This window comes from Morone saxatilis, unplaced genomic scaffold (assembly GCF_004916995.1).
Source record: "Morone saxatilis isolate NCDOM2014 unplaced genomic scaffold, NCSU_SB_2.0 Contig0, whole genome shotgun sequence".
NCBI lineage: Eukaryota > Metazoa > Chordata > Actinopteri > Moronidae > Morone > Morone saxatilis.
The window spans coordinates 4,219,922-4,247,618 of NW_023339650.1; the positions used below are offsets into that span (position 1 = coordinate 4,219,922).

A 27,697-nucleotide genomic window follows, 5' to 3' on the forward strand; every position below is an offset into this window, starting at 1 on the left:
AATACAACTAAGCAGTGTACTGAGATCAGCTTTATACTGTACCTAACTTGAATTATGTTTGTACTCGCTGTTAGTCTGATCTAACTGCTCCTCAGTTTCATCAGAAATGATCTTTAAAACACTGGAGAATGCAGCATTACTCTGGCCCACTATTTAAAACAATGGAGACAATCATTTTTAAAAACGCTCAAAGTGATTTTTAGAAGACGACGGATTATCTTATAGTGATAATTCTCTACACAGAAAGACACAGGCAGTTTTTGTACTTTATTTAATAAATAACTCATAAACAGCATTGGGAGAGAACATGGTGTTGAAATAAAAGGCACTTTGAATCAATACTGTAAAGGCTTGTGTGTGGTGCTTCAGAGGCATTTGGGTGTGAAAGCATTTCAGAGTCGTCTGAAAAAACACTCTTGTTTCAGTCTTACAATCCAAAAAAAATGCTACTAACAAAACTGACTTGCACAAATGTGTTCACTGAACAACAGAAAACATATTTTTTGGCGTACTTGACAAACACAGGTAAGGGCCTGAGAACGAGAAATGAAGTTACTGCAGTTAGCAAATACAACAATATAATATTAGTTAATTGCAACTTGTATCATAACTATACAAATCCTTTGATTGTTCAACACTGCTACAACTTCATCATTTAACAAGTGGTATACAGTCCCTTTGTGATAGTACATCAACAATTCAAATAATGATAGTTGATATTAATGTGTATTTGCTCCTTTAGTACTCAATAAGAGTGCAATAAAATCTCAAACACTGGATGTTTCTAAACTGCAGTTCAAAACTACATTTACAACCACTGCATTCACTACTGTCATTCAACATATCTGTCCAATCCAAGTTGAATGCTAAATATTCTTCAATACGTCCGATTGCAGTTGTTTTCAATATATATATATACATACACACACACATTGACATAATGTGCTGCTATGGCTGATAATTTACATATTAAACTCAGGTCCTGTCTGGAACACACAGAGACACACAGGAAGTCAGTGCACAGATAGACGAGAAGAGGGCATGAAAGACAGAGAAGTGTCTGAGAAAGACACAAGCTGAGGAACTCTTGTACATATATTGTGTATCCATAGTGTCCATATTGTGTTGTTTAAAAAAAGATAGATCCTCCGTCCATACCAGTCCTGTGGCAGGAAAAAAAAGCACCTTCGTGTCATAATTTCTGCAAATATGCAACTTAAAAGTATATACATACACTGTATACTGTACATCTAAAATACAACAAATGCATATAAATCATAAGTGTTAGTAAAAATACAGATGCAGTGGCCGTACGGTACATTATAATGGTGAAGCGACGAGAAGAAATGATAAATTCCACCACAAGTTCCCCCCAGACCCCAAAACCCCACGGCAAATACTGCAGTTGTCAGATACTTGATAGCAGAGTTCACTAAAAACTACAACGCCATCATTTTCCTTCATATTTGGGGTTGACCACAGTCGTGACAGCACTTTTGTAGATGGGATTTTCACCCTGGAAAGCAATAAAAAAATAAAGTCACAATCATGTTATTATTATTCAGTCAAGCAAGGTGATACGTGTTTGTTACTTTTACTGACCCATTTCTCAAATCACACAGAACAACAACCTGGGTTCCGTCAATTATTTACCTCACCATCGGTCATTTATTTAGATCACACTTACACAGGCATGCTTTTGTAAAAACATACCAAATATCAGGAGGTACAAATTAGGCATCATATTTAATGGAACAGTTCACCCCAAAAACTACAGATAAAAGGGAAAATATGTAGTTTTGCAGGTGAACTGTCCCTAACACGTGACATACTTACCAAGGTTTTGGTATTTGTTCCCTTAAGACACTTTATATTTTCAAACACTGAACAGGTTTTGTGGTTTTTCAGCTGTATTGATCGTCAGAGCACACTCATGCACTCATTTTTTACTAACTCTGAAGGCAATATAATTCTTCCTAATGAACCACTTGTCTTAAAGTCTACTTGATAGTTTCAAAGGAAAGGTGAAATAAAGAAAAAGTAGCAACTGAGTGAACTCAAGACACACATGAACAGCCCATGCAGGGAAATGAAGTGGAAAGGAAAAGAAATACAAACTTAAAGGACAGCAGCTTTACGTCCATAGTTTGGGTTCTGGAACTGATTGATAGGACTCTTGTATATGGGGTTCTCTTGCTACAGGTAGAGAATGAGGAGAGAGTAGAGTTCAGCAGGAAAAAACAGAACAATAAAGAAAAAAGCTGTATAAAAGGGAGAAAAGTATGAATAAAGTGATTACAGGAAGGCAGTGTGAGAAATAGAAGGTTAAAGGGCCCTACAAGAGGCTACCTACTATAGCACCAACTCTCTGCATAACTAACTGGGTCATTTTGTGTCTTTTTCTGGGGTATTTTCCTGATTAACCTGGGACCTTAATTGCATGTCATTCCCCACTTTGGCATGAATATAAAAATAATAATAATAATAATGACGCCCTGACAATACCAAAAATGTTCAGATCTTGAACACATGCTGTATGAATCTTTCCTTAGCTTCGTGCTGAAACAGATCCACACTGACCCCCCTCTCAAATACAAACATAATAAAGCATAAAAAAATAGAAAACCATGTATAGGGTTGTATTAACATATATAAGTAACTATATTCAATTGAATGCAGCTTTACTATTGCCTAGGCACTCTACAGCTGTATTATGCAGGAAATCAGGATCAGGAGCAAAAAACAGTGATCTGGATATCTCTACATTTGACTGAGCCTGTGAGAGTGTTAGAACAAGAAATGCTAAACAGTCACTTCAAAACGAGGCTTTGGCTTTGGGGTCCAATGAGCTCTCCCTTGGGACCTTGGTCCCACTTAGTATTCCATTCACGGATCTTCTACGGTGTTGCAGACATTTTAAACTATTTATTATTCATTCCCTGTCCTGCATGTGCGAAGAACTGGATATGCAGATAAGGAAACATTTAGTGTAAATTAAACAAGGACCAACTCTCCCATATTGATTAAACTGACTAAAGGATGGTGTGGTTGCAGCCATAAGAGAGCACAAGCAGGAGCTCATGCAGTATCTTTGAAATTCCTCATGGTTGCTTTGCCTTGTTATCTTGTCATGAAGTCCAGGTTAGTCAGAGTTTTACTAACCTCTAACCTCTCAAAATTACAGGGATCTGGAGCCATAGGTTGCCCTGCCCATGGTATTAAGATAGACCCTAAGGAAGAACACACAGTGTGGGTGCAGCACTCAATCAGGAACATCTGCACCATCGAGCCCACAGGCGAACACTGTGTGCATGACACAGTTCCACCACTAGATGGAGGCATATCACTGCACATGAAGTTGTGCATAAATCCAGTCTCCTGTCACATTGATGTTGGCTGATGATGCTACAGAGGGGAGGAAGCAGGGAGGGGAGGAGCTGTGGCCACTCCCCGGAAAAAGTCCAGCTATGCTCAGAGTGCATAACATTCCCAAAAAAGTCCACACAGTCGCTGACATTTTTCCTCCTTATTTTGAGCGCCACTCAAAACCAACACATTGAATCTATTTCTGCAGCTGTGAGACTGAAGAGGCTGCGAGAGAGACCTATTAATGATATCATATCAAGCCTGCAAATCTCATTTGCTGCTAAAAACAACAAACGATCCTGGCTTTGCAGAATGGCCAAACAACACCTGCTTTCCACATTTGAATTACTCAACCAACCTTCTGCCAAAAATGTGAAAATATTTATCCTGCTCATCTTTCAGAGAGCTGGTCAAAGTGCCAAACACTCACCGTATCCCATTTGGCGTTCATCTTCTCTTTCTCAAACTTGGCGAACTCTCTTCTGTCGTGGATGATCATCAGGAGCTTCCAGATGAGCAAAAGGGCTAAACCAATCAGGACGATGCCTGCGACCACGCCCGCCACGATGGGGATGATGTCAGGACCGGAGGGGCAGTCTGAAACGAAGCAGGGTGCAGCAGAGTGTTTAGGCAGCTTGAAATAAGAGCGCAAAAATAACAAGACCATGGGAAAAACATACCATCACAGGGCTGTGTGTGAATAAACAAAACTCCTATTTTTGCAGCTCAACCGCCACAGCCCCTGTAATTAGTTTTCACTGTAACAGAAACCTTCCACACCCTGGCTCATGGTAGCCCAGCTTTCTGCTTACCCAGTGTGTCCACCACATGGACCTCCTTCTCCGTGTTGTTGTTGACGGCGTAGGTGTAGTAGAACCAGCAGTCGTTGGCGTCCCTCTCCTTGCAGTGCATCACAGGGTAGGTTGCGTCGTTGGGCTGGGGCAGCTTTTCCCTGTCCTTCACTTTAATCAAGTTGAAGTAGCTGCAGTCTCTCTCACACGTGTCCTTCTTCTCACCGGTGCCAAACGCCCGGCACTGGACGCACTCCCTGGAAGCAACAGGGTGTTGTTAGTAATGAGCAGTGAGATTTGTGCTGTGTCCCACATTTTCACTGTTTTTTTTGGGGTGCTATAATGCAGCAAGTTTAAGCTTCATTTAAACAGGTACTGAGGTATCTTGTGTCAAAAATGTTTCTCTCCACTCCATGACAACGGAGGATTTACGCGGGCCTCCCTTCAAATAAATTCGAGACTACTGCAGTTAGAGTTTAAAAACCTCTGCTCTAGACAATCCATAGAACACGCTGAAAGTATTCTGTTTCCTAGGTAGTTTCACAGGGAGGCTTATGGCTGTAGACTATCCAGAGTTACTATTAAAGTTTATTTAAGAAATACTGTATCACCATAAACAACCCTTGTATTGGGGTGAAGGCAGAAATCTCAAGGCCGATATAACTAAACATGGACTAAAACTATCAATTTGGCTAGGTACTGGTATCATTAGTCAAGAGAGAGAAAAAAGCATTGTTTTTTTTAATTATTTGGTGTGAACTGACCCTTTAAAATACATCCGTGAAATACTGGATTTGTCTAACTATTTGCCTTTTTGAATTGGACTTACTGTTTTTTACCAGTATTGAACATTTCGACTTTTCCTACTGTCTAAAACGGTCTCTCCTATTAGCCTTCCCCCAGCCATACTACATCAAATCATGCATAGCATCCTAAAATTGCATAATGGTCCTTGAGGTGTAAAAAGATTGTTGGGGATTTATCTCAATGCAACACAAAAATGCGCATTTAAAGAGTTGTGGCTTGCTGTAATGATTCCTCCTCTACACAATGACTGTAAAGCTATACCTGCAGAATGACAACGCTGTACTATAAGAGATGAGAGATATAATCCACGACCAAAGCTAATATGAGGCAACACTGTCCTGGGAATTCTGTGTTTAAAAGACAATAACTACTGAAGATACCTACTTTATTGGGCTAATTCAGACTGCTAAAGCCTCATATTAGTTAGAGTTTTGGACCTTTGAATTTCCACCAGCATTTCTTATAGTGTAGCTGCTCAACTAAGGTGTCACTCCATGGTGGGTATGCGGATGAGGAATTGTTACAGCAACTCATAACTTGCTCTAATGTACATATAGCATATTTATTACAATATACTTACTAAATTCTCCTTTAAATGAGAAAATAAACCATTCATTAAAATATGTAATATATGACAAATTACAAGCATTTGTACATTGTTCATTTTAGACTTACTTGTGTTCTGTACAGACTCCTGGACAGGTAGGGCAAGTCTCACAGGTGGGACCCTGGAATTTAGGGTCAGTGCACTTGCAGGTGCCACATTCACACGTTCCTCTGCCGTTACAGATCTGCTTGTTGCTGGCCATACACGTGCTGTTGTCCAGAGAACAATCACAGGCGCTTCCGGTCCACATGGGGTCACAGATACACACTCTGCACTCACACCGTCCATGCCCTAAGAAAAAAAAGTAGGGAAGCTTTAACGAGACCTTTTCTCTTTCGAAACATCATCCCAGGTTCCTTAAACAGTTTCTGCGGGCGGCACTGAGTAAAGCCTCTGGCTGAGATCTGAAATGCACTTTCACTCTCACCTCCACACAGTTTGTTTCCGGAGCGGTCACAGTTGAAGTTGTCACACTCGCAGTACTGGCCGCTGTACCTCTCCTCAGGGTTGTCTCTCTTCTTGCACTCACATGTGCCGCACACACAGTCCCCGTTGTTGCTGCAGATGTCCGTGCCGTTGTCTTTACGGCAGGTCCTGTCCATGTCCTCTGTGGCAACATCGTTGCTGCTGCATTCGCACTGTCTGCCCACACGTCCTTCATTACACCTGAAACAGAGGAGAAGTTGTGATTCTGAAGCTTTTATTAATACAAAAACAGAAATCTAAGTAAGACTGAATATGAGCCTTGAAGGTATTGGGATTTGCAGTCTAAGATGTGTGGTATAATACAGATTGTGGAAACGTTGACAAACTTACTTGCAGGCTCCACACTCGTAGGTCCCGTTACCAAAGTGGCAGAGTGGACTGTTCTTGATACCGTCCTTGTGGCATTCACACTCACAGATGAAGTTGAGGGTAATCTCCACCTCCTCTGTAAAGCCCAGGGGCTTTATCTTAATGGTGTCAGGCTTACCCTGTTTCGGACAACCCTTCGATGTCACACTAATGCTAAACGTGACCTAGAAGTGAAGGAACAGAGGAGATGGAGATCGAATGAGAGCTTAAAGGTAGAGCATCACAAGGAGTAGTTTTTGTGCAATACAGTGTGCCAAATTTAAAAGTGCTCAGTGGAAAATATTGAATATCCCAAACAGGAAACCTTTCTTTCACCTCAGAGTGTACATTAGCTATTAGGTTGTAGTTTTTCCCAGAGAGAACAAGCAATAAAGAAACATTTGGTTTAAAGTGCTGGTTTAATTAGTAATGCAATATTTTGTCAGGGTCTATGATCAACCATTTGCTGATCAGTTTGATGGTCCGTGGATAGATTTTCAGTATCTGCTAATGTAGGCCTGATAGTGGTGGGAGACGGTGGAGGCTTTGGGTGGACTTTTTAAAACTTGTAATGTTACATGGAATTGAGTTTAAGTAAAACTAACAAAAAAAGAAATAACAGGGAAAACTGTACTGTAAAGATACTGTATACGGCCAGTACAAAGTGTATCTGTATTGATTTATACATTTTAAATGACAAGATACGATGATCTAGGGCTGCAACTGATGATTTTTGACATTTTCTGGATTAACGGATTAGTTGTTTGGTCTATAAAATGTCAGAAAAAGCAAGCCCAAGGTGACGTCCTGAAATGTGTTGTTTTGTCCACAATCCAAAGATATTTTGTTTACTGTCATGAAGAAACCAGAAAATTATCACATCTGAGAAGCTAAAATCAGAGAATTTGGATTTTTTTTTCTCAAAAAAGGACTCAAAACAATTAATCAATTATCAAAATAGTTGGTGATTATGAAGCTGATTAACTGATTAACTGATTAACTGACTAATTGTTGCAGCTCTGCTATGATCCCTGTTGAGTATTAGTATGCCATTAACATACAGTAAATACATGTAATCCTTTTTATTCACATCAATTCAATTTGACATTTTTTAGTCTCTTAATGACCTGAATGGTGGTGTGTGTTGACAGGCTTAATCATCTACTGGTGAAACAGAACAAAGAAGAAAGCAATTTCCAATCCTCACCTCATCCCCGATGGAGATGTTGGAGCACTTGCGTCCATTTTCGCCCTCGCTAACAGCTCCATTCTTACAGCGGGATGTGTAGGCTATGGTCACCCCTTCTGGAAGCTTGCTGTTCTCCAGAATAACCTCAGACGAGAGAGACTGCCAAAAACCAAGAGATAACAACACGACTGTTTCCATTTTCTACACTGGAATGTTGTCTGGTAGCTTTGTTTGGACGGTGAACTATACACAAAGGCTTAGCTGAGTAATAAATGAGAATATGTGTTTGGAAAAAGCTTTGACTGTCCCAACTCAGTCAGAATGATGAAGGCTTTAATGTGGTTCATGTGAGTAAATGATTAATGGTGTACTTACATTGTAAGCATCTATAATAAGGTTGATTACGTTGCTTGAGTTGGCTGACAGAGTGCCCACTGCAGACTTCGGTATCAGATTTTTCAGCTCCTGAGGAGAGAGATAAAAGTTTAGAATAAAGCTTTATCAAAGTTCTATTAGTCTTGTGACCCCTAGTATCTCTACTCTCAATAGACTCTTAAGAATACTTTACTATGAGCTTTTATAGACTGTAACCATAGACTTTAACCATTTGCTTACAGATTAAGATAGATAGAATATTGATTTTAATGTTGAAATTATGAAATCACCATTGCTTTGAAGCACTTAAGCTACTGTGAGGCTACGTAATGAGATTTTATTAAACTCAGATGGGTCGAACTAGCCTAAAAAGCAACAGCAGGGCAGAAGGAAATAATCAGATGCTACCATAACTCGAAGCACATGTATGAACCGAGATGGATTTTTTTTATACATCACATCATCTTCCAAACAAAAACATGCACAAAAAAGGAATGAGGAAGAGTACGCTCCAAAAGAAAAGGACAAAAGTGAAGTCAACATGTGTCAGATAGAGAAAAGAAGGATAACTCACTTGGTAAACAGGCTGGAACTCCTCTGTGACTGCAAAGATGGTCTGAATGTTGTTGTCGCTCAGTTTCTGAACCAGGTGAGCAATGGAGGGATAGTCCTTTAAAACAGAAATGAGATTTACAATGACACAGTCCACACGAGTCGCACGCCCAAATGTCCGCTAAACATTGCAGGGTCTTACCCCTGTGTAGAAAGCTTTCAAAACAGGCCAAACAACATCCAGCTACTTACATAGTAATGGCTCATTGTATACATATTGTTCTCCAAGTGACATTTTCCATCATTGGGCAGAACGATGCCACCCAGTTTGCCATCACCAGCAAAGTGGAAGCCAGCGTCAGTGGAGAACACCAGCAGACGAGTCACATTCCTCCAGCCAATCTGATCCTGAGAAACAAGAAATAAACACAAAAAGTCATAAAAATTGTCTGCTAATAGTGATTCATCTTCTCTATAAAAGTTAAGGTAGAATTTGAGCAGAATGAGACACAAAAAATACTCCTTGTAAACACCAAGGATTCATAAAATACCTTTTCACACATCACCACATAAACGCATTTATTGGCGCTGTATCCCTCCGAGCAAGTGCCGTAATTGTGGGAAAATTACCTTGAATTGAGAACCTGAGCATGATTATTTCCCACTGGATCACGGAAGGGCAACAGGAATTTTCCCTTTTTTGCTTACCCCACACACAGCAACTTGCATGATGGCATCAAAGCCCCCCTCAGGAGAGTCCAGGTTTCCAGAGATGTGCTGCTGGCCCACCAGGGTGTTGAACTTCTTGCCGTCGCTGGTCAGCTTCAGGACGTTCTTGTAGCTGAACGGGCTGGTGCAGTTCTGGTCGCCTGTGCATGGGTTCAGCAGCTTGGCCGGGGTGGTGCTGATGTATGGCATGACTGTCTTTTCCACGAAGGACCCAAAACCTTTGGATGACAGTTGGGATCAGAATTTTATTTTACACAACTTAAGCAAAACATCAACAAGTGGGTAAAGCCTTAAAGACTTAAAATGTATTTAAAGTTTGAGACTGGGTGCTGTTGTCTAAGGGTAAGATGACACCAAATGAATTCAGAAGAGGTCAATGACCTCTCAACTGTTTACTTCTTAGGTTTGTTTTTGCAGGTCAGACAAAAGTCATTCAAACTTGGGTGGCATTTAATACCCACAACAGGACACCTGAAAATACAAGTTAGTCTAATACTGTGCCCCCCCAGACAAAATTGTGCACACCCACACCGCCCCCATATTGGATGTTACATGTACATGTATATATAAAACATATATAAAATATCATATCTTTATATAGATATTATTGTTATTCTTCTGGAATACTTTGATACTGAAGAAAATGTGTGATCATTCGCAAATTCTGGACTTCTGAGCTATTGTTGATTTCCAAACAGATTTATAGACATTTGTTGGTGATGGATAGACTGGAGTTAGAACTCCGAGAAGGAGTACAAGTACAAAGTACAAAGCTGCTGTTGCTACAACTATTGGCCGTGTTAGTTGGGGGGCACAAACTACAACAGCTAACTTCCTGTTCTCTTTAGAACACTAGCAAGCACCTGTCCCTTTTAGCTCACACAGTATCTGTGTCTCTGATATACTTCAAAAAGAACAGGTGAGTGGAAATGACCACAAAACGTTTTGTTGTTGTTGTTTTTATTTAGTTATATTAATTACCTCTCAGACTGGACATGTGTTTCAGATTCAAAGTGCAGCTGGCAGGAAAGCCATGAACCAATAACAAAAATGCGACATGGAAAATGTTTCAATTCTTTGCCCCCGAAAAGAAACTTTGAACACACTCCATTATGAAAATCCTCACCTATCCTGAAGTCAGAGGTGATCTTCTCCATCTCCAGCATCAGACTGGTTCCCAGGTTCTTGACGTTCTCCAGATCGTCCTTCATGGAGTAGGACAGGTCCATCAAGTAGTACAGGTCGATGGGATAATCTTCCGCTCGTTTGAACGTCAAGTCAAAGGACTGGGGCTCCCCTACATTAAGTTACCATAATTTAAAAACTCTGGGCTGTCATAGTGGTAATGTCAAATCCAATCCAAAAGAAGGTAAGAACAGCTTCAGAAAAAGCTTCATTAAAATGTATTCTCACCAGATCGGAGGGTGAGGCTGAGTTTCTGGGGCTTGATCTGAGTGATGTCCTCTGGATTCAGCTTCTCTGCTCCCTTCTTGCGATGTGTCACCGGTTTGTTCTTGAGGGTCTTCTGTTCCCCGTGTGGGTTTTCAATCATCGCTTTATCACAGCCCCTTTTTATCAGAGAATCCAGCTCGTCACAACGGGTCGACACGGTCTCACCCTGTTTCAGGAAGTTCTAAGAGCAGCAGCACAGGAAGAATTAAAGGGACAATCAAATTTTAGAATTGAAAATCAGTGTACTGGAGCTTTCATCTGGGGGACTTTCTCTTGGCTTCTCTTGGAGACTAAAAATACATTACAAACCAGGGGCATTGTAGGCGAGACGTAGGCATTTAGCAGGCAGAGAGGGTCTTACAAAAGACACTATTGAGTTGCATTATGGAAAATCAAGGATCCAGTGTTTGTGGAGTTTTTAACTATGCTAGGGACAAAAAGTCAAGATTTTCTATTTCTTTTTTTATTAATAATGTCTCTTGAAATCCGGCAACTTAATGAAAATAAAATACAAAATTTCTGCAGTACCACTTTAAGTCCAGACAGGCCACGCTGGACCTGATCTGGACAAAATCTGCCTGCAACATCAATGCCGTTTATGATTATGTTTTCTGATATTTAACAGGTTAAACAATTACTTTCAAAAATGATCAGAAACAATCATTAGCTGCAGCCCTACATTTGGGCACAAACCCAAACTACATGCTTACTATTGCTATATGACTAATGGCATCATAACGGCATCAAACTGCATTTCTCAGCAATGATTATAGCTGACAGCTTCGATTCACTTACTGGGTCTGTACACCAGCCACATTTGGCTCCAGCCTGGATGCACTCCCCGCAGTATTTGGCGTTGGCATTGATGCACTCGTTCCCCTCTGGATGGAAAACAAAGAGAGAAGAGAGGAGGAGTGAGAGGGAGCAGGGGTGCAGCACAGTCCTTGCAAAGTAAGCAGCCTGTTAAGCCCCCCGTGTTTACACATCAGTTCATCTGGAACGCTGCGTGGCTCTGTGGTAATTGGAGACAGAGGCGGAATATTCTGTCTTTTCCATTATCCTCTACGCCCCACGATGCTAAGGTGGATCTCTGGTCAGTGACATCATTAGGTTAAAGTAGCTGGCCTCTCTCTCTGGGAATGTAGTCATCAATATGAATTGTACGTTTGCTATGCAAGCTGACATAAACGAAGTGACATCATGGGACAGGATAATGATGTTACAGCAATTCAGTATGTAAGCCAATCTTGTTTAACAAAATGAGATGTGACAGAGAAATCTTACCTTTCTGAGCATTACTGCAACAAAAGACTCCTAGCAATGTGGATATCAAGAGCAGCTTCAGGTCCATCTGGAAAAAAAGAAAACATCTTTTCAATGTGTGGTCTCATCAAAAAGCTACTGCTGTTTTGAAAAGCAATATGCTTTGTGATCTCTTTGGTAACAATAGCTGGCAGTGTGAATGCTCAAATTCATAATTTCCTGGACTAAAGGGTTGAAAGAGCGAGAGAAAGTCTCAGAGAAATGACAGATTTAATCTGTAAATGGCTTGGTTATAATTGGAGATAATAAATTATCCCGTGGCAGGGGCTTGGCTATTCTCGGCCGGTCAAAGGGTAACAGGCAGCTAATTCAATTCAGACTGCTTTCACACACAAACAAGAATACACATATTCACACACAGACATACACACACAACCACACTGATTTGCCCCTGGCTTGGATTGCAGCCTCCCTTTTCCCCACAATCCCTTTTACTGTAAATAGCATCAGTTCCCTGGAGTCAACCCCTCTCTTGTCGTATATATTGATCTCTTGTCTGCGTGCAGGCTCTTTGGCCATATTGATGCATCTTGTCCTAGTAATTGCAAAGCTCGTGACTCACTAAGCATAAGGGAACTGAGGGACCTTTCTCTGCACATAACGGCTGATTTGTGAACAGTCTCCAGCCACGCTAGCCGCTGTGTGAAATTGTACTTAAGCCCAGCAGTGCTGTGAACAAAAGCTGGTCCACATGCTCACAATGATAATGCTAATGTTTACCATCTTAGTTTGTTTGTTAACATGCTACTATTTTCTAATTAGCAGTACAAATTACATCTGAGCCTGGCGGTATTGTCATAATTTAGCTTTTAGACCTTTTAGCCTTTCATGTTGGGACGATGATTGTACCAAATGTCAAGGCAATCCATCCAATGGTTGCAAAGATATTTGAGTCTGGACCAAACCTGAACCTACATGGCTGAGCGTTTCACTAAAACCACAAATTCTAACCTCATGGTGGAGCTACAGAAAGAGTCAGGAGATAACTAAATCCTCTGGGCACCAAAGAAACCCCAAAAAACTTTGACCTGCTGGTGCCAACAAACCTCTGAATCTCATGGTAGCACTAGTAAAATTAGGAAATCACAAAAGTTATTAAGTTCCACCTTGTGGGTACCAAGAATGTCTGTACATCATTTCAGTGAAATCCATCCAATAGTTGCAGAGACCAACCAACAGACATCCCTAGATCCACACTGATATGCATGACTAAAAAATGCCAGAGAAGACTGACCTTGAGTCTGAGGTTATACCTTTATTGATCATAAATAATCATAAGAACAGAGTTAAGGACAAGGGATTCATTATATATCCCACATCACTGTTGCTGCCTCAAAAGATCCAGTTAGTACCGACACTTTTGGGATTCTAATCACCACTTATTGTTCTAATAAGCAACAGCTGGGTAGACTCCTACAGAGAGACACTGAATCAATGGGCTGATGTATTAAGGTGCAGTGGCCAGCGAGGGATCAGCATGTGCCGAATCTAATTAACATGTGGAATGTACTGCAAAACCGATATCTGGTTCGGCCATAAATCACAAACTCATGGGAGTCATTTCTATGGGAATCTCCACAGTAGCTAAAGCATGAGGTTCAAATTAGAGCCAGACAGACAGTGGTAGAGTGACAAAACCCTTTTTTCTTTTTAGTTTTTTAAACCAGTGACTGTTGCTGGCTATTCATAGAGGGAACATTAAAAGACTGCATTCCCTTACACTGTGGTAAAGGAGGCTCTGACGTTCAGTGTGTGCGGTGTTGAATGATGCATTCCTGTGTGCCTCTGTGTGTGTGTGTGTCCGTTTATATAGACACAGAGGGGCAGACGGCCTGTCTACAGCCCCCCAGATTAGATCAGCTGGCTTGAATCTCCACTGCTGTACATGGGTGGTGTGTGTGTGTTTCCACGTGAGATAAATTCCACATTTAACCTGGTTCTGCTACTGTTCCACTATCACCGCCACACTGAAGCTAACAGACTCTGAAGAGAATAACTGCATCACAAAATGTTTGTGACAACCTAAAATAACAGAGCCATACAATATTTGATGTGAAAGAGGTTTAGACACTGTGAGAGTTTGTGGTGTACACTATATACACACACAACGAACAACTGATTTCAGTGAAGACCAGACTTAAAATGAAGGAATTTAGGTTCACATTCCTCTTATAACAAAACCAAACAGAAAGATATTTTCTTTTCATTCTTGCTGCGGTCTCTACTTCAGCTCCAAGGAATCATTCAAATGCAAACTACGTCTATAAAACGCCAGCGAGGTGTCAAGTTAGAAAAATAACCGTGTTGTCTTCAATCCCATGAAGCTTAGCAGCTGCGCAGAGGAATGCTCAGTAAAAAAACTACAGTAAAATATAGCAGAGAACGGTCCAAGGAAAGGCTAGGAGCAGGATGTTGTGCTGCCTCTGTTTTTCTTTTATCAGGCTGTTTTAGATAGTGTTATCAGATATGGAATTACTGCGTGGTTCCTGTGTCATTAAAATCAAAGTTAGCACATTTGGTTCAGACTGCGATGAAAATTATCAGTAAGAAAGATCATCATGATACTCAAGCTTCAAAGGCACAGGGTTCAGAAGTCATAAATATAACCTGTCAGCATTTCAAGGTGGTTTTGGTTAACGTTGGCATTGAGCACTATAACAACATTTTGGAAGTAAGAAGGCAGAATAAATATGAAAAAACACAAACCATTAGCCAAGAATCACATAGTTTCACAAAAAAGTATTTGGCCATTATATACCTTCAACACATTATCTAAACTGGTGTTCATCTGACTGGACTGATTCACATCGATTGTTAGGTTAACAACCAACACCTTATTACCTTATTATAGACAGCTGCATAAGCCTTGAAAAAGTGGGAAGCTCAAAGTAAAGCTAGATGTGTCTTGATATGCTGTAATGTGTCTATGCACTCAGAAGTCTAAATGTGGCCCACAAACCATGCTTCCTATCACGTTCAATTGCCATGTTAGCATGCTGACATTAACTTCTAGCCAGAGCTAGCTCTAACGGATCCTTATTAGACATTCTCTGATCTAGCTCAAAGCAATGGGCTATGTCTGAAGTATAGCCTCACAAAGCTGCTACTGTGGCCATAGGAATATTAGTCTTGCTTGAAAATAAAGCTGGGACACTTAGAACTTCTGACTTACCGTATGGTCGTATTGATTATGTTCTGAGTTTTTCATACGTGCTTTGTATGAAAGAACAATATTTGCAGCACTCCCTAACAACACCATTTTGAATAAGCAAGATAATTTCAAAAAACATGATCTTGTTTCACTGAGTAACATCACTATAAATAAGGTTTGAAAAGTACACTTTCATAAACAGCTTGACCACTTTGGTCGTGACACAGATATGAATCAAAATTGTACCAAAGGGAAGAATGAGGACTATTAAGGGATGTTTGAAAAACAACCACAATGCTCAAGTGTGTATGTTCATTGGAAAGCTAGAATAAAGATACATTCCAGACAGTTTCCTGACAAGAGAGCACAGCACTGGTTATTCTTATAGCAAAGTAGGTTATGTAGCTCCCACGCTCTTGCACCCTCGCTCCGTCAGAAACCAGCATGCATTTGTGCACATTTTCCCCCTCAACGCCTGTCCACTTGTCACACACACCTGAGCTGTGACTAATAGCATGGGCAGTGTTTTATGGGCTTTCCGAAGCTGTATCAGTTGGCAGGAGAAGGTGATGCATGGCAGACACTGTGGTGCGTGACTAAAACGGGCCGAGCTTCTCAGGCATTCCTGAGGGACTGACCAGGATAGTAACCTGCAGTACTGTTACTGCACTTTGGGGAAATGGGAGCTATGAGACCCATGGTGAAGGGATGATGTAACACCCTGATTCCCACAACCCCTTTCCCCCAGTTTGTTGCTATTAATTCAGAATTTAACTAGTGCTAAAACAATTATTTGATTAATAGATTGGTCACTTCAATCACAAATTTGGATATTTACTATATTTAGGTCTGTTTAAGTCACCTGTTCAGCAAAAATACTAAACGTCAGCTAGTTACAGATTCAACCAGAACATCAACAACTGCTAATTGTGCTTGGGCTCCCCTGGTGTCCACTCAAGGAACCTCTAGAGTAGAAAACACAGCTAAATTGAGCCACACAAACCTTAGCCATGACTGAGTGGATTCACTTTCCTTTAAATTGAGCTGCATTTGCAAGTGCTTAGAAGTACTTACTTCAGAGAGCACTGCCATGAATAATGACCAGCAGGGTTGGAGAGGCGGCGAGAGAAACAGCTAGACACAGTAAGGGATACACTGCAGCAGTAAGAACTGCTGGCGGCTCGGAGTCACAGAGCTCTTTGTGGGAGAAAGCCTGGGCTTCCCTCGCTCAGAATGGCTGTTCTTCTCCGACCGTGAAAAGAAGGAATGGAAAAGAAGGAAAAACAGGAAAGGGCGGTGCACAACTCGGAGGGGAAAGGAGTTGCCTCAAGTTCATAGTAAAGGAAGTTATAGTCTTTCTTCACCTCTGCTGAGTTCACTCTTTAGCCTCTTCTAATCTCCCCTCCCTCCATTTGTACAGTAATTATCTGGTTGTTTAGGGCTTTTTAAGGTCAACACAATATTTATGACTCAATTTGGTAAAGGCAACTAAGTGAAAATATACAGGTCTGCATGGCTAAAGCATCATTATCTTGACTTTCCGGATATTGAGCTTAGTTAATATTTCATTAAAACATTCCAAGTGCATCCAATACTCCCATCCTCCTCCTTTCTATCCTTTGTTTCCTTTCCTCTCTCCCTCTCTCTGTCTCCCTCCTCCATCATACCGCCTACACAAATGCTTAGTTCACTCCCTCCACTGTGAGCCAAGCCAAACCAGTGGCCCCCTGACTTTACATATACCCTTCAAACAGCGCAGAGCGAGGGAACATATCTGAGCTCTGAGACGTACAAGCCGCCGGAGAGAACTGAAGGAGAATACCAAACAGTGTCCGTCTGTGTCTCTGTCAACCCCCACCGACAACTCCCACCACCATCCGGAGGACCCTCTCGTAGCAGACAAAAGCAATGAATTAGGCTGCCCTCTCAGACCATGACAGAAGGTCTGATCCTTAAAGTGTTCTCACTCACCGTCCCCTCTTTGCCAAGAGAGCCTCTGTATGATAAATAATACTAATGAGGCAGGTGTTAATGTCTTTAATCTCTTTGTGCTCCTTTGCTTCTAGGACACTGATATAGGCAGACAATCCAATGGGATCTTTCCATGGAAGAAAAAAGAGAAACATACCAAATGTCGGAATGAAGGCACAAAAAAACTAAGAAAAATGTCATCATAGTTTCCACATTACATGAGCATTCCGGCTTTCAAACTTTTCCTCAATAGAAGAAGTTTTGTCAAATAGAAAGAAAAGAAAAAATAACTGTATTGAACAGCTAGAGCTGGAGTGGAACTTGTGATTCCATCACGTCTGATTCAGTCTGCCATCTTTTATTTTAAGCCTCAAAGAAGTATACACAGATACTGTATGTGTCAATGATATCAGCTTCCATTTCTGTTTTCACATTCTGAGAAAAAAACAACTAGCAAGTTAATGTCAGCACGAATAGGACCTTAAGCATATTCTACAAAGTTTCTACCACAGGTAAGATGTGTAAACTAATAACATCAAGGCTTCAAAGGTCACACACTGATTGAGGCAGTGCATTGAGTGCATTGAGTGACATATTTACTGAACAGCAGCCAATAAGTCCAAAAGCAACACTTACAAGATAATAGCCAAGTGTCTTAAACCTGTATTCTTTCTAATGGCCATAAGGGGGCAGCTCCATTGGCTGTAAAAAGGAGTTTGATTGTTTTGAGTCTTATGGGGTAAATTACCCTTGATTTATTAGCTCAGTAAACAGTTTCTTGAGTTTATGGTCTCAGTCGCTATTTTCAAGTCTTCTTCCATAGAGCATTATGTTCACTTTGTTAATTATGGCCCAATTTATAGTAAAATAGACGATAAACCAAGGTATGCTTTAGGGAATGGCTACCTTGACAAGTCATGCTCAACTGCACCCAGTAGATAAAATTCATATAACACAAATTTTTCATAAACACATCTGTCTCCTGCAACGAACGAGTCAAACTAAGCGCAGCTAATGAGTGCAGCTCAGCGCAAACACAAACCAATGGGTCACGATAGGTTCAAACTTATTAATAGCACACTGAATTTTCATTCAGTTTGTCAGTGACATGTTAAAACATAACAGAAGCTCAAGCGGAGGAGTCATAAAGGCAGCAAACTGATGTGAGGAGATTGCCATGATAATCGTGTGTTTATCCTATGTGTATGGTTTCACTCACATGATTTTGTTTTTGTGACTACATGAATAGATGTCTTGTCCTGTCTCTTATCTTATGTGTCCACATGATCGACATTGACAGTACTGTTCATGCAGGAATGTCCATTACCCAGCACTTTGCAAACATTAGTCAACATGAGACTTGTGTGTTTACTATGCCTTTCAACAGGCTTTTGCAGCTTTCCCCCATATGTGTTGTTTTGCACGTCCTTGTTTCCCTGAATCTCTACAACAGAGGTGGCAAGTTAGCAAAAGCCATGGAATCAAAACAGCCACATTTATGGGAAGCAGGTTTAAAATGGCTGCATTTTCCTTTAAGGCTGGAGCAGCAGACCCCCTGAGTTTACTGAATTCAGCAGGACTGTGTTTTATCACTTATGTGATCTCCTTTCAAAGGTTCCAGTGTCACTTTAATGCTTAAAATGGTGAAACATCACTGTGTTGAAAAGGTCGCTGAATGTTTTATTGATTAAAGTGGTAGCTAAGTGAAATGGTAGTACAAGTGGTTTTTAGTCAGGGCATACAGTACGAAGTGTTAATCAGTTATTTTAAAGCAATTTCCTAAATAGTTCAGCTAGAGACCCGTAATTACCCACTCTGTAATAGTTTAACAGAATAATAGGGGTAGTCGCTACCGCCTGAATGCTAGCTTTGTGTGTAACTCAACAGAAGGTCTTGAAAATTCTGCTCTGATTTTCACACAAAACACTTAGCCACATATGTTGGCTTGAAGCCTGCCAACATTCCCCGTGTGTATGAGGGAGGCTAAAGATACTCGTCTGGAGGGATACTGCCTTGGAAGGACTTTCTAAATTTTCCAGTCAGAAAATCAATAACATTTAAGCAGTTCTGGTTTCTTTTCTGTAAATAAAACACATTCATATTGAACAGGGTTCACATCTCATCACAACATGTCCTCCCACAGCAGTTCAGTGGAAACAATTGAGGCAAAACCACAACCTCTGGAGGAGCGCCAAGACCATATCACTATTCATGGCTCTATCTCTGTGTTGAAAATAGCTGTGCAGTGCTAACAAGTTATTTCTGACTTGTCCTCCCCACCTGGCCTCTGCGATCACTCCAAAAAGGTGGACTGAATTCCACGAGACACAAACAAATCTGCCTCAACCCCACAAAGATATGGAAAAACCTCCAGCTAACCTTGTATTGATATAAGTGCTGAAATGTCAGTGCAATGTGTCATTGTTGGACAGGAAAATGTGTTCCACATAATTAAATAGCTCCAATGCTGTTATACTGTTGCATTTTTGAAATAACAGACAGAAACTTGACAGTAGACAAGCTCTGCTAAAGCATCTGTAAAATTTGCCATTTTTAGGGAGCCAGCTGTTTAACCGTTTGTGGTGATCCTCTAAAAGCAGATCTAGAGACGGGCAGCATCCAGTTCTCACCACCACCCGCGAGGCTACAATGTAGGTTAGTTTTTACGGGATCTTGAGGGGTTGCCTGGCTGTGACAGTGTGAGCCCAGGGATCAGCCTATGGAGCTGGGATCTGCTGTACAGTAAGCCTCCCCAAACTCCCTGTCTTTGCTGAGTCAGCTATTCCTTTGCTGAAACACAGGAAGCTCAACTGGATCACACAGGAAGCCTGCATCGTGGTGCCTGGAGACCAGCCACAGCTTCCTCTTGAAGCCATGAAGATGACATATTTGGCATCCAGTTGAGAAGGGAAGAGAAAGGAAGACAAAGAGGAAAGAGAGAGAAAGAGAGACAGGGGACCAGACTGCAATGTTACAGAGTTGAAAATGCTGTGAACTGCCAAAACGGCAGCATATTGTCTTTGTGAATCAAGCGTGTCTGATTCTTAAACCTAAACCAGGCCATCACTGCAATCTCTCTGGGAAAAGCTAAACAAGCCTGGAAAGTGCTTCAGACAATGTCAGCAGCACAGCCAAAGGACCTCACTGGACATTAAAATCCGGCTGTCAAGGATATTAATTCTCCGGGACGATCTGCAAAAATCCACGCAGCACCTGCATTGCTGAGGAATAATTCAGATACATGACAGCAGCCTGCAGTCTCAGACAAATATTTACAGCAGCGAGGCGATTACTCAACAGTGTGTGGGGATAAAGACAAGAATTAAAGGCCCTCTTTCCAGAGCTAATGGTCCCAACAGTCTGCTAGAGAGGAACTGCTGCTACTGGGAGACACACGGTGTTAGGGTTAGGGTTACTGTATTACAAACTAAATTCAATTCCAAGTTGAATACGAAGAGTTTAGGTGAGGTTTGGAGGCAATTGCATACAAAGTCAAAGGAAACACGTGATTAGACACAAATATACCCCCAAATTGATGCAAAGATGTGTCTGTGTGAGTTGAACAATGTGTCCGTTTCTAGCTATCTTACGTCATAACGTCTATAAACTTGGCCAAATGTCTTTTTTCCCAGGGTGGCAAAGTCATGACTCGCCCTATTCTGCCTCTGACTCGCCAGTACTCGTTACCTTTCTTGGTTTGGTTGGTTAGGTTTGGGCAAAAGGACTGAGATTGGTTAGGGCAAGAATGTCAGGCTAAGCCAATCAGAGGCAGAGTAGCACTTTGTTGTTACAGTACATAGGCTGCAGTCCAGCAAGGTGGAAATTTGCTTAGCAGCAAGCAGCTCAGTCTAGTTGTACTTGGGTGGTGATTTGAGCTGAATGTTGACGTCAGCACAATATCATGCTCAAAAGGACAATGCTAACATAGTGATGTTTAGCAGATAAATTATTTACATTGTTTACAATTTTAATCCAGCACATTAGCATGTTGATATTAACTAATACACAATACAAGTACAGCCAAGGGAATACTAGCTTTGCAGGTATTTGCAAAAGCCAAAGTATTTCACGATACTGATACTATGATGGATGGTTAATGGATGGAAAGTTAAGGGATCACCAAGTGATTACAATAATCCTGAGAGGGAAATAAATGTCTGTACCAAATATAATGGCAATCCATCCTGCAGTTATCAAGACATTTCGCTTAAAACATGATGGCACAGCTGAAGGAACAGTCTACAGCTACAGGATTTTGTGTGAGCAGCACAGAGAGCAAACTGCAGTATACAAGCTGTCCAACAGAAGCTAACAAGCCACAAAGACTATGAGGAAACTGCTGCATTAAGTCCTAGGCTGGTCAGTTTTTTCTACACAGTCAAAGTTTGGTCTTAATCCAATTTTAAGCCAGCAGTAGGCCAGCTGTGGACACCTCCGTCGTCTTTCTGCTGAGGTCCTAATGCTTGAAAACTGGCACATTAATGACACTCAGATGTCTTTCATTAGGCCACAGACTTGACACTTAAACTAGAGGGCCTCTACTTCCTTTACCATGAGAGAGTGAAAACAGCAGTGCTAAAACAGTGAGCTCTGCACAGCTACATGCCCTTCCTCTTGGGAACAGTAGAGGAATATCTGTCATGTTTAATTCTCAGGGCGTTCTTAGGGGCCACTGACTGAACATCATGTTCTGAAACAGTGCTCAAGCTCTGCTGTATCACTCAATCAGAACAACAGACTCTGAGTAAAAGGCTTGTACTTTAGAGAACCTTACTGCTTTACAACTTTCAAGCTGAGCTACACAGCTGGTGTTGAATATAAATGAGTGAATTAGAGATCTTGATCTTACATTTTGTCTGAGTGTGGTATCATTTTCCTGACATGCTGCTAGCGATCTGCCTCATTAGTCTGCCTCGAGGTAAGATACTTACACCTGCTTCTGCAGAGTTCCCCAATCACTGCTGTATACCACATTGTTTATTTTCAAGCAGAAGGTCATTAGGGGAAGGAAGTAACTCGAATTACTCCTCTTGTACAGCAATACGCAGTGGGTTTTTTTTAACTTTGAGGGGAAACAGTCTTTATAAGTGTTATGTCTATTATCCTAAAGATGTTTATATTAATGGTTGATCTACCTATAGCTTGAGGGTTAGCTAACCATAACCCTATATTGAGTGTCTATGCTTTTAGATTGACTTTATTATTATGATTATACTTTACTGTTTTGTGCTCAACAATTTGTGGTGGGCATTATGTCATCTACATTTTATTAAATATTGAGTTAGTCAGAACAATTGACTCCTATTATCAAGCTATATCAGATATGAACATCTGCAACTATACTGTAGGAATTTCCGTAGTGTAATGAGAGGCTTTAAAGAAGAGCCCATCTGTGAAGCCACAGTGCTATACTGTGTTCCTGTCTCTGAACTGGCGGACTGCTGGTGACTCACTTAACACCCCTGAGACGTTAGCATCTGACAGACCACATTCACAAAGACAGAGAACAGTGTTTGCATTGTACTGGTTGTATGTGCTCATGGATATAGGGCAATGAGGGGAAGCACATGGGAACTGATCAGTGCTCAGCAAAGGAACAAAGGTATGACGACGACCTCTGATGTCAAAATATTGATTTCATTGCTTACAAAGACTTCTAGATAGAAAAGATATGATTTAGTCCAATTAGATCAAATCAAAAACTTTTACATCAGTAAAATAAACTGATTTCTATCATACTTCAGGGCATGGTTAGAGAAAAATCTGCATTATAGTCAACATATCAAGTATTAAATACAGTAGGGCTGAGTATCATTTTCTATTTTTTCAATGCTTTTTTTTTTAAGTTGTAACGGTGCTTGAGTTTCAGTATCAATACCAAAATTTCTTTCCATACCTTTTTTTGAGGATAGTAAACATTAGAATATAAACATATATAGCGCCATTTTTCAAGAAAAAAGGCACATATTCCTTAGCTTCTCAGTTGTGGACATTTGCTGGTTTTCTTTGTCTTATGTGACAGTAAACCAAATATCTTTGGGTTTTGGACTGTTGGTCCTCAAGTCCTCACCTGTTTTTTTTCCATTTAAGAAAGCCAATATTTGAGGCACTTCTCACATGTTCTAAACACAACCAGTACAAGAACTTGGCCTAAATAACAAGTCTAAGAATGGCAAAATTCTGATTTATAACAGATACTGATTGAAGAAAATATAAACAACACTAAGAATCTCAGGGCATCCTTGTGGCCCAGGGGTTTAAGACAACGACAATGTAATTGCAACATCCCAAGTCAGTTGCAGACCTTTGTCTGGGTATTGTTAAATACCCAGCCCTAAGTAGACATTTAGATACCTTGATACCATTTAGATACCTTGAGTTTGATACTGGTTCCTAAACGACTATTTTCGTTTAGGAACCGTTTTGTTATAAAAGTAGCTCAGTTCGGTATATCTAATAAAGGCAAAAATGCTCCAAAATACATGAAAAATGGTGTTCCATACTCAGTGTCTACCAACATAGTATTGAAGTTTGATACTCAGCCGAACTTTCCATTCGAGTACAATGACCATTTCTGTGATTACAGGCAGCGATGTTATTGTAAGTGTTGGTGTAAGGCAAGCCAGTGTTCATGTTAGTGAATAAAGCCACATTTCTAAACACAAACTCTTTCATATCCTTGAGTTGTTCTGTGAATGAAAGGCACATAAACATTTCTTTTCCGACTGGCAGACCCATGCAGTTAAACCTTCACACTGTCACAATCATAAACACAGCATGACAGAACTCTCAGCCCGCAAAATGTCGGCTACTATTTACTACCAACATAACATGTTTAGCGTCATTTTCACAGGAGACCTTGGTAGGCAGAGGTCAGCTTTAACCACGCCATTCCTCACCGGTGTTTCGGAAGCTGTTTTTAGAAGCAAGCGGCCCCCCCAAAAAAAGCCAAAGAAGTGTAGAGACGAGCAAAAAGCAGCTCTGGAGGTCACAACCCAAAAACCAAAAGTAAGGCCCACCCCGCAATCTAGCTGCAAAAATAAGACAAATCTGTGCCAAAAATGATTCAGAAGAGTGGAACAGAACAAAAGCGGCAAAGGACGCTATTGTGCTGCACAGAAAATAGTTCTTAAAATTGCTGTTTTAATCTAACTTGATTTAAAATTACCATATGGTTTGAGAATGTAGAAAAGACTGCAGAGGTTAGTGCTTGTTGGTCAGGCATGTGATTCACGGCCAAACAAATCACAGATAACTGCTCTTCTGGGATCATCTGTTGTAGACCCGCTTTCAAACTTGCAGGGTAAGCATGTGTGCATGTGTGTGTGTGTGTGTGTCTGTGTGTGTGTGGTGGAGGTAAATGGCTGTAACAGGCGATTATTCGTACCACTTTACGCCTCTGAGCTTGAGATTCCCCCTCCGGCACAAAGCATGTGTCGTGGAGGGCAATCGCACACATTCATCACCTCTGTCCCATAGGAACACACACACACACACACACAGAAAAGTGCATATTCATCACATCCGTCTCCAGGGGACAAGTAGGCACATAAGGTGTACATCACTCACCAACAAAGAAACAAACCCACACACATGAGAAACGTCACAGGTCCAGAAGAAAGGCCTGGGTGTGGCAGTAAGTGGTCTCGTAAATCAGGTGGGAGCCTGGCCCCTGCTGCAGCAGCTGTTCCCCGGGGGGGCCCTGAGGTCACATCCATTCAGCTGGTGGCTCCTGGCTCGGCTACCGTCTTTCAACTCCCCCCACTGTCCTACATTTACCCTCCTCCTCAATTAGCCTTCCTCCCCCTCCTTCCCTCCTACTGTCCTTCCTCCACCCCCTGTGCCTTCCATATCTCCTTCCGACGCCCCCTCTTTATCCTCCGTCCTTGCCTCCGTGCCTGCCTCCATTTCCCTGATTAAACTGCACAGTGAAGTCAGCACGGTCAGCTGTATTTATAAGGCCTTCATCCTCCTGCTGCTCTCCTTCATATGAAATTGGGGGCACTCTGCTTAATCCAATCAATGGATGCTCTGCAGCCTGTCAATCACACACTGCAACAAGCTGCGCGGTCTGTCAGAAAGCTAGTGTGTGTATTCTGATGTCTTTGTTTGTGCATCCAGCCCTCACCTTTAAGCTCTGCACTGTTTCCTGTTTGCTAATGAAGGCTTCTGGATTGCGGACCTCACTGACTCTTGCTTTCAGCAGTTTTAAACTCCTGCCGTCTCTCCCTCTCCCTCTGGGCTGTCAGCATCTCATGTGGAGTGATCCCTGAGTAACTTAAATAGATCATGTGAGATTACTTGTTGAAGCCCTTTCATATGACCATCCACATTAAATGAGGAGAGGTGTAACGACAGCCTGTTGCATGTGACCCAAAGAAAGATGGATGGACGAATAGCCTATTGTTTTAGTAAGAGTAGTAATATGGTATTGTAGCAGATAAGTTTAAATAATTACGGTGCAATATAGAGAGCATACAAGATACAACCACACACACACAACCACATTATTACCACCACTTTTTAAAACAGCAATAAGCGACTATTACATCCTACCACATAAATATTACTTTTAAACACATCATTTCAGCTAGAACCTTCTAAAGTTTGAATGCTATAGAGAAACCTTAACATGTAAACCATTAACTTAAGTCATTCTTTAGTGCCACAGGTAAATATTAGTCCATACAGGAACATTCAAATGTCACTACAAGTGATAGAAAATGTCTTAAAGGACCACAACACTAGTATAAACTCAGTATTGAGACTGCAAATGTAACACAAGAGTGTAGATTTAAAAAAAAAATAATACAGTGAATATTTCAATGTAGGGATTAAACAATATAAATGAGTGTGAGCTCCCTTACCTCGGCGCTGTGGTGTTATTTCGGGGCCAACATACAGAGGAAGGAAGCTAGCTTTTCTCTCCCAGTGATGAGCCGCTAGCAGCGGCTGCGACTATCTGCTCTGTTGCCACCGGGAGCCACCGGGAGACACTTTTTCCTCCGAAAAAGTCACGGTAGATTTCCCCCGCTACTCATTCCCCTCAACTTCCCTCCACTCAGAAAATGCACACAGTGTTTATTAAAAAGCGAGAGCGGGAACGGTTCGAGAGCTGGAAAAGGAAACAAAATCCCAGCGGTGCCGTGTGGACCTCTTCTCCTCGGTCTCAGTGAGTGCAGAGCGGAGAGGCTGACCCGCAGAGCCCCGCTCCTCCTGCCCCAAACACACTGCGGACAACCAGTGCGTGGCACGGAGCGTTTCCGGTTGTCACCTTCAAAATAAAACAGGGACCGTACGTTACTTACCATTTGAAATTCGCTTTTGCTTTGTTTTTGTTTTTTTTAAATCTCGCTAGAATTAATATCTGTCCAAGCCTGTTCCCAGCAACGAACATTATGCTCATTTTTTAATATAAATATGTGAGGTTTACGTGCAGCACTATAGGTCACTGTCGACTTAAATACAGTAGTGTTGCCACTGGACACTGATAGCATATGTAGATATAGCAAACACGATGTTTGATGATACATCATCTACTGTAACACAAATGCACTTTTGCTAATATATATAATATAAAGACTAATATAGCCGGCTTTGGTATACAATCACAGAAACGAGAATACACAATTCGAGAATACACACAAAATGATTTCCTCAGGCAGAAACACACGCTGTGTATTCAAGGTATAGCTACTGTGAAATATCACATTTCAATTACATTTATTTTGAAGGCAGCTACTTCTCTTTTCCCGTTACGTTTTTGCTCAATTTACCTCCTGCTTACGTCACTGCGAGGACACCCCCCCACCCCCACTCACATAATTGACTATTTATACAGATGCTGCCAACATGTCTATTCAATGTTGCATCAATCTGTAACTCCATTTAAATGGATATCCCTCACCATCATCATCATGATCATCGCCCCCACCACCATCATCATCATCATCAACATCATCAACATCATCATCATCATCAGTGTACTGAACTTTTATAGATAAGATAAGAGACAGAAACAAGGTTAATGCAAGAACATGACTGTCCTGTTGTAATACAACAGAATGTACACGTGTCTGTGCTGAAATCCAATTTAATGAATAAAACAATTGAAGTTCAAATATTTTAGCACCTCCGACTGTGTTTTCTTCTTCCCTTTTGATGGTTTGACGTGTTAATTAACATTAATTACCACAAAAAACATTACCATAAATTCCAGTCCAACCCTCAGAATAGCAGTCTATGCAAAACATTTCAGAGCCAACTTTATTCAGACACAGATTTAACTGCCCACTCATTGTTTAATTATAGAGGTAAAGTTGTTACTATTCCTGAAATGAACTTGATAGTAGATTACAGCTGCCATTCAAGTGACATTTTCAAGTGATTTCAGGATTCATAGCTATAGTTTCTACTAAAATCTTACACTTACACTTGTCAATGTATGTGTCTCTTAAGAGTGATTTAATCTCCTCATCATTCATACGTTTCCTCCTGAGGTGTATTAAAATAGTTTGGTTGTCTAATCCGGTTAAAGAAAGAAAGAAAAA

The 27,697-nt window shown here is 41.1% G+C and overlaps 1 protein-coding gene across 2 annotated transcripts; it reads right to left on the reverse strand.

Annotated features, from left to right (window-relative positions):
* Positions 1–248: 248 nt before the first annotated feature.
* Positions 249–26,359, reverse strand: itgb1a (integrin, beta 1a). Of its 2 annotated transcripts, XM_035680676.1 has the most exons (17): positions 26,015–26,359; positions 11,987–12,053; positions 11,498–11,583; positions 10,664–10,883; positions 10,377–10,547; positions 9,230–9,468; positions 8,774–8,929; positions 8,544–8,639; positions 7,970–8,059; positions 7,613–7,753; positions 6,388–6,590; positions 5,999–6,237; positions 5,640–5,862; positions 4,179–4,414; positions 3,797–3,963; positions 2,119–2,196; positions 249–1,516 (listed from the first exon to the last, which is right to left on the reverse strand). In XM_035680676.1, exons 2-16 carry the CDS (start codon positions 12,051–12,053, stop codon positions 2,119–2,121), a joined length of 2,412 nt encoding a protein of 803 aa, XP_035536569.1. In that variant the 5' UTR covers positions 26,015–26,359; the 3' UTR covers positions 249–1,516. The 2 variants fall into 2 exon arrangements, with proteins under 2 accessions (XP_035536569.1, XP_035536649.1); XM_035680756.1 differs by lacking the exon at positions 2,119–2,196.
* Positions 26,360–27,697: the final 1,338 nt, after the last annotated feature.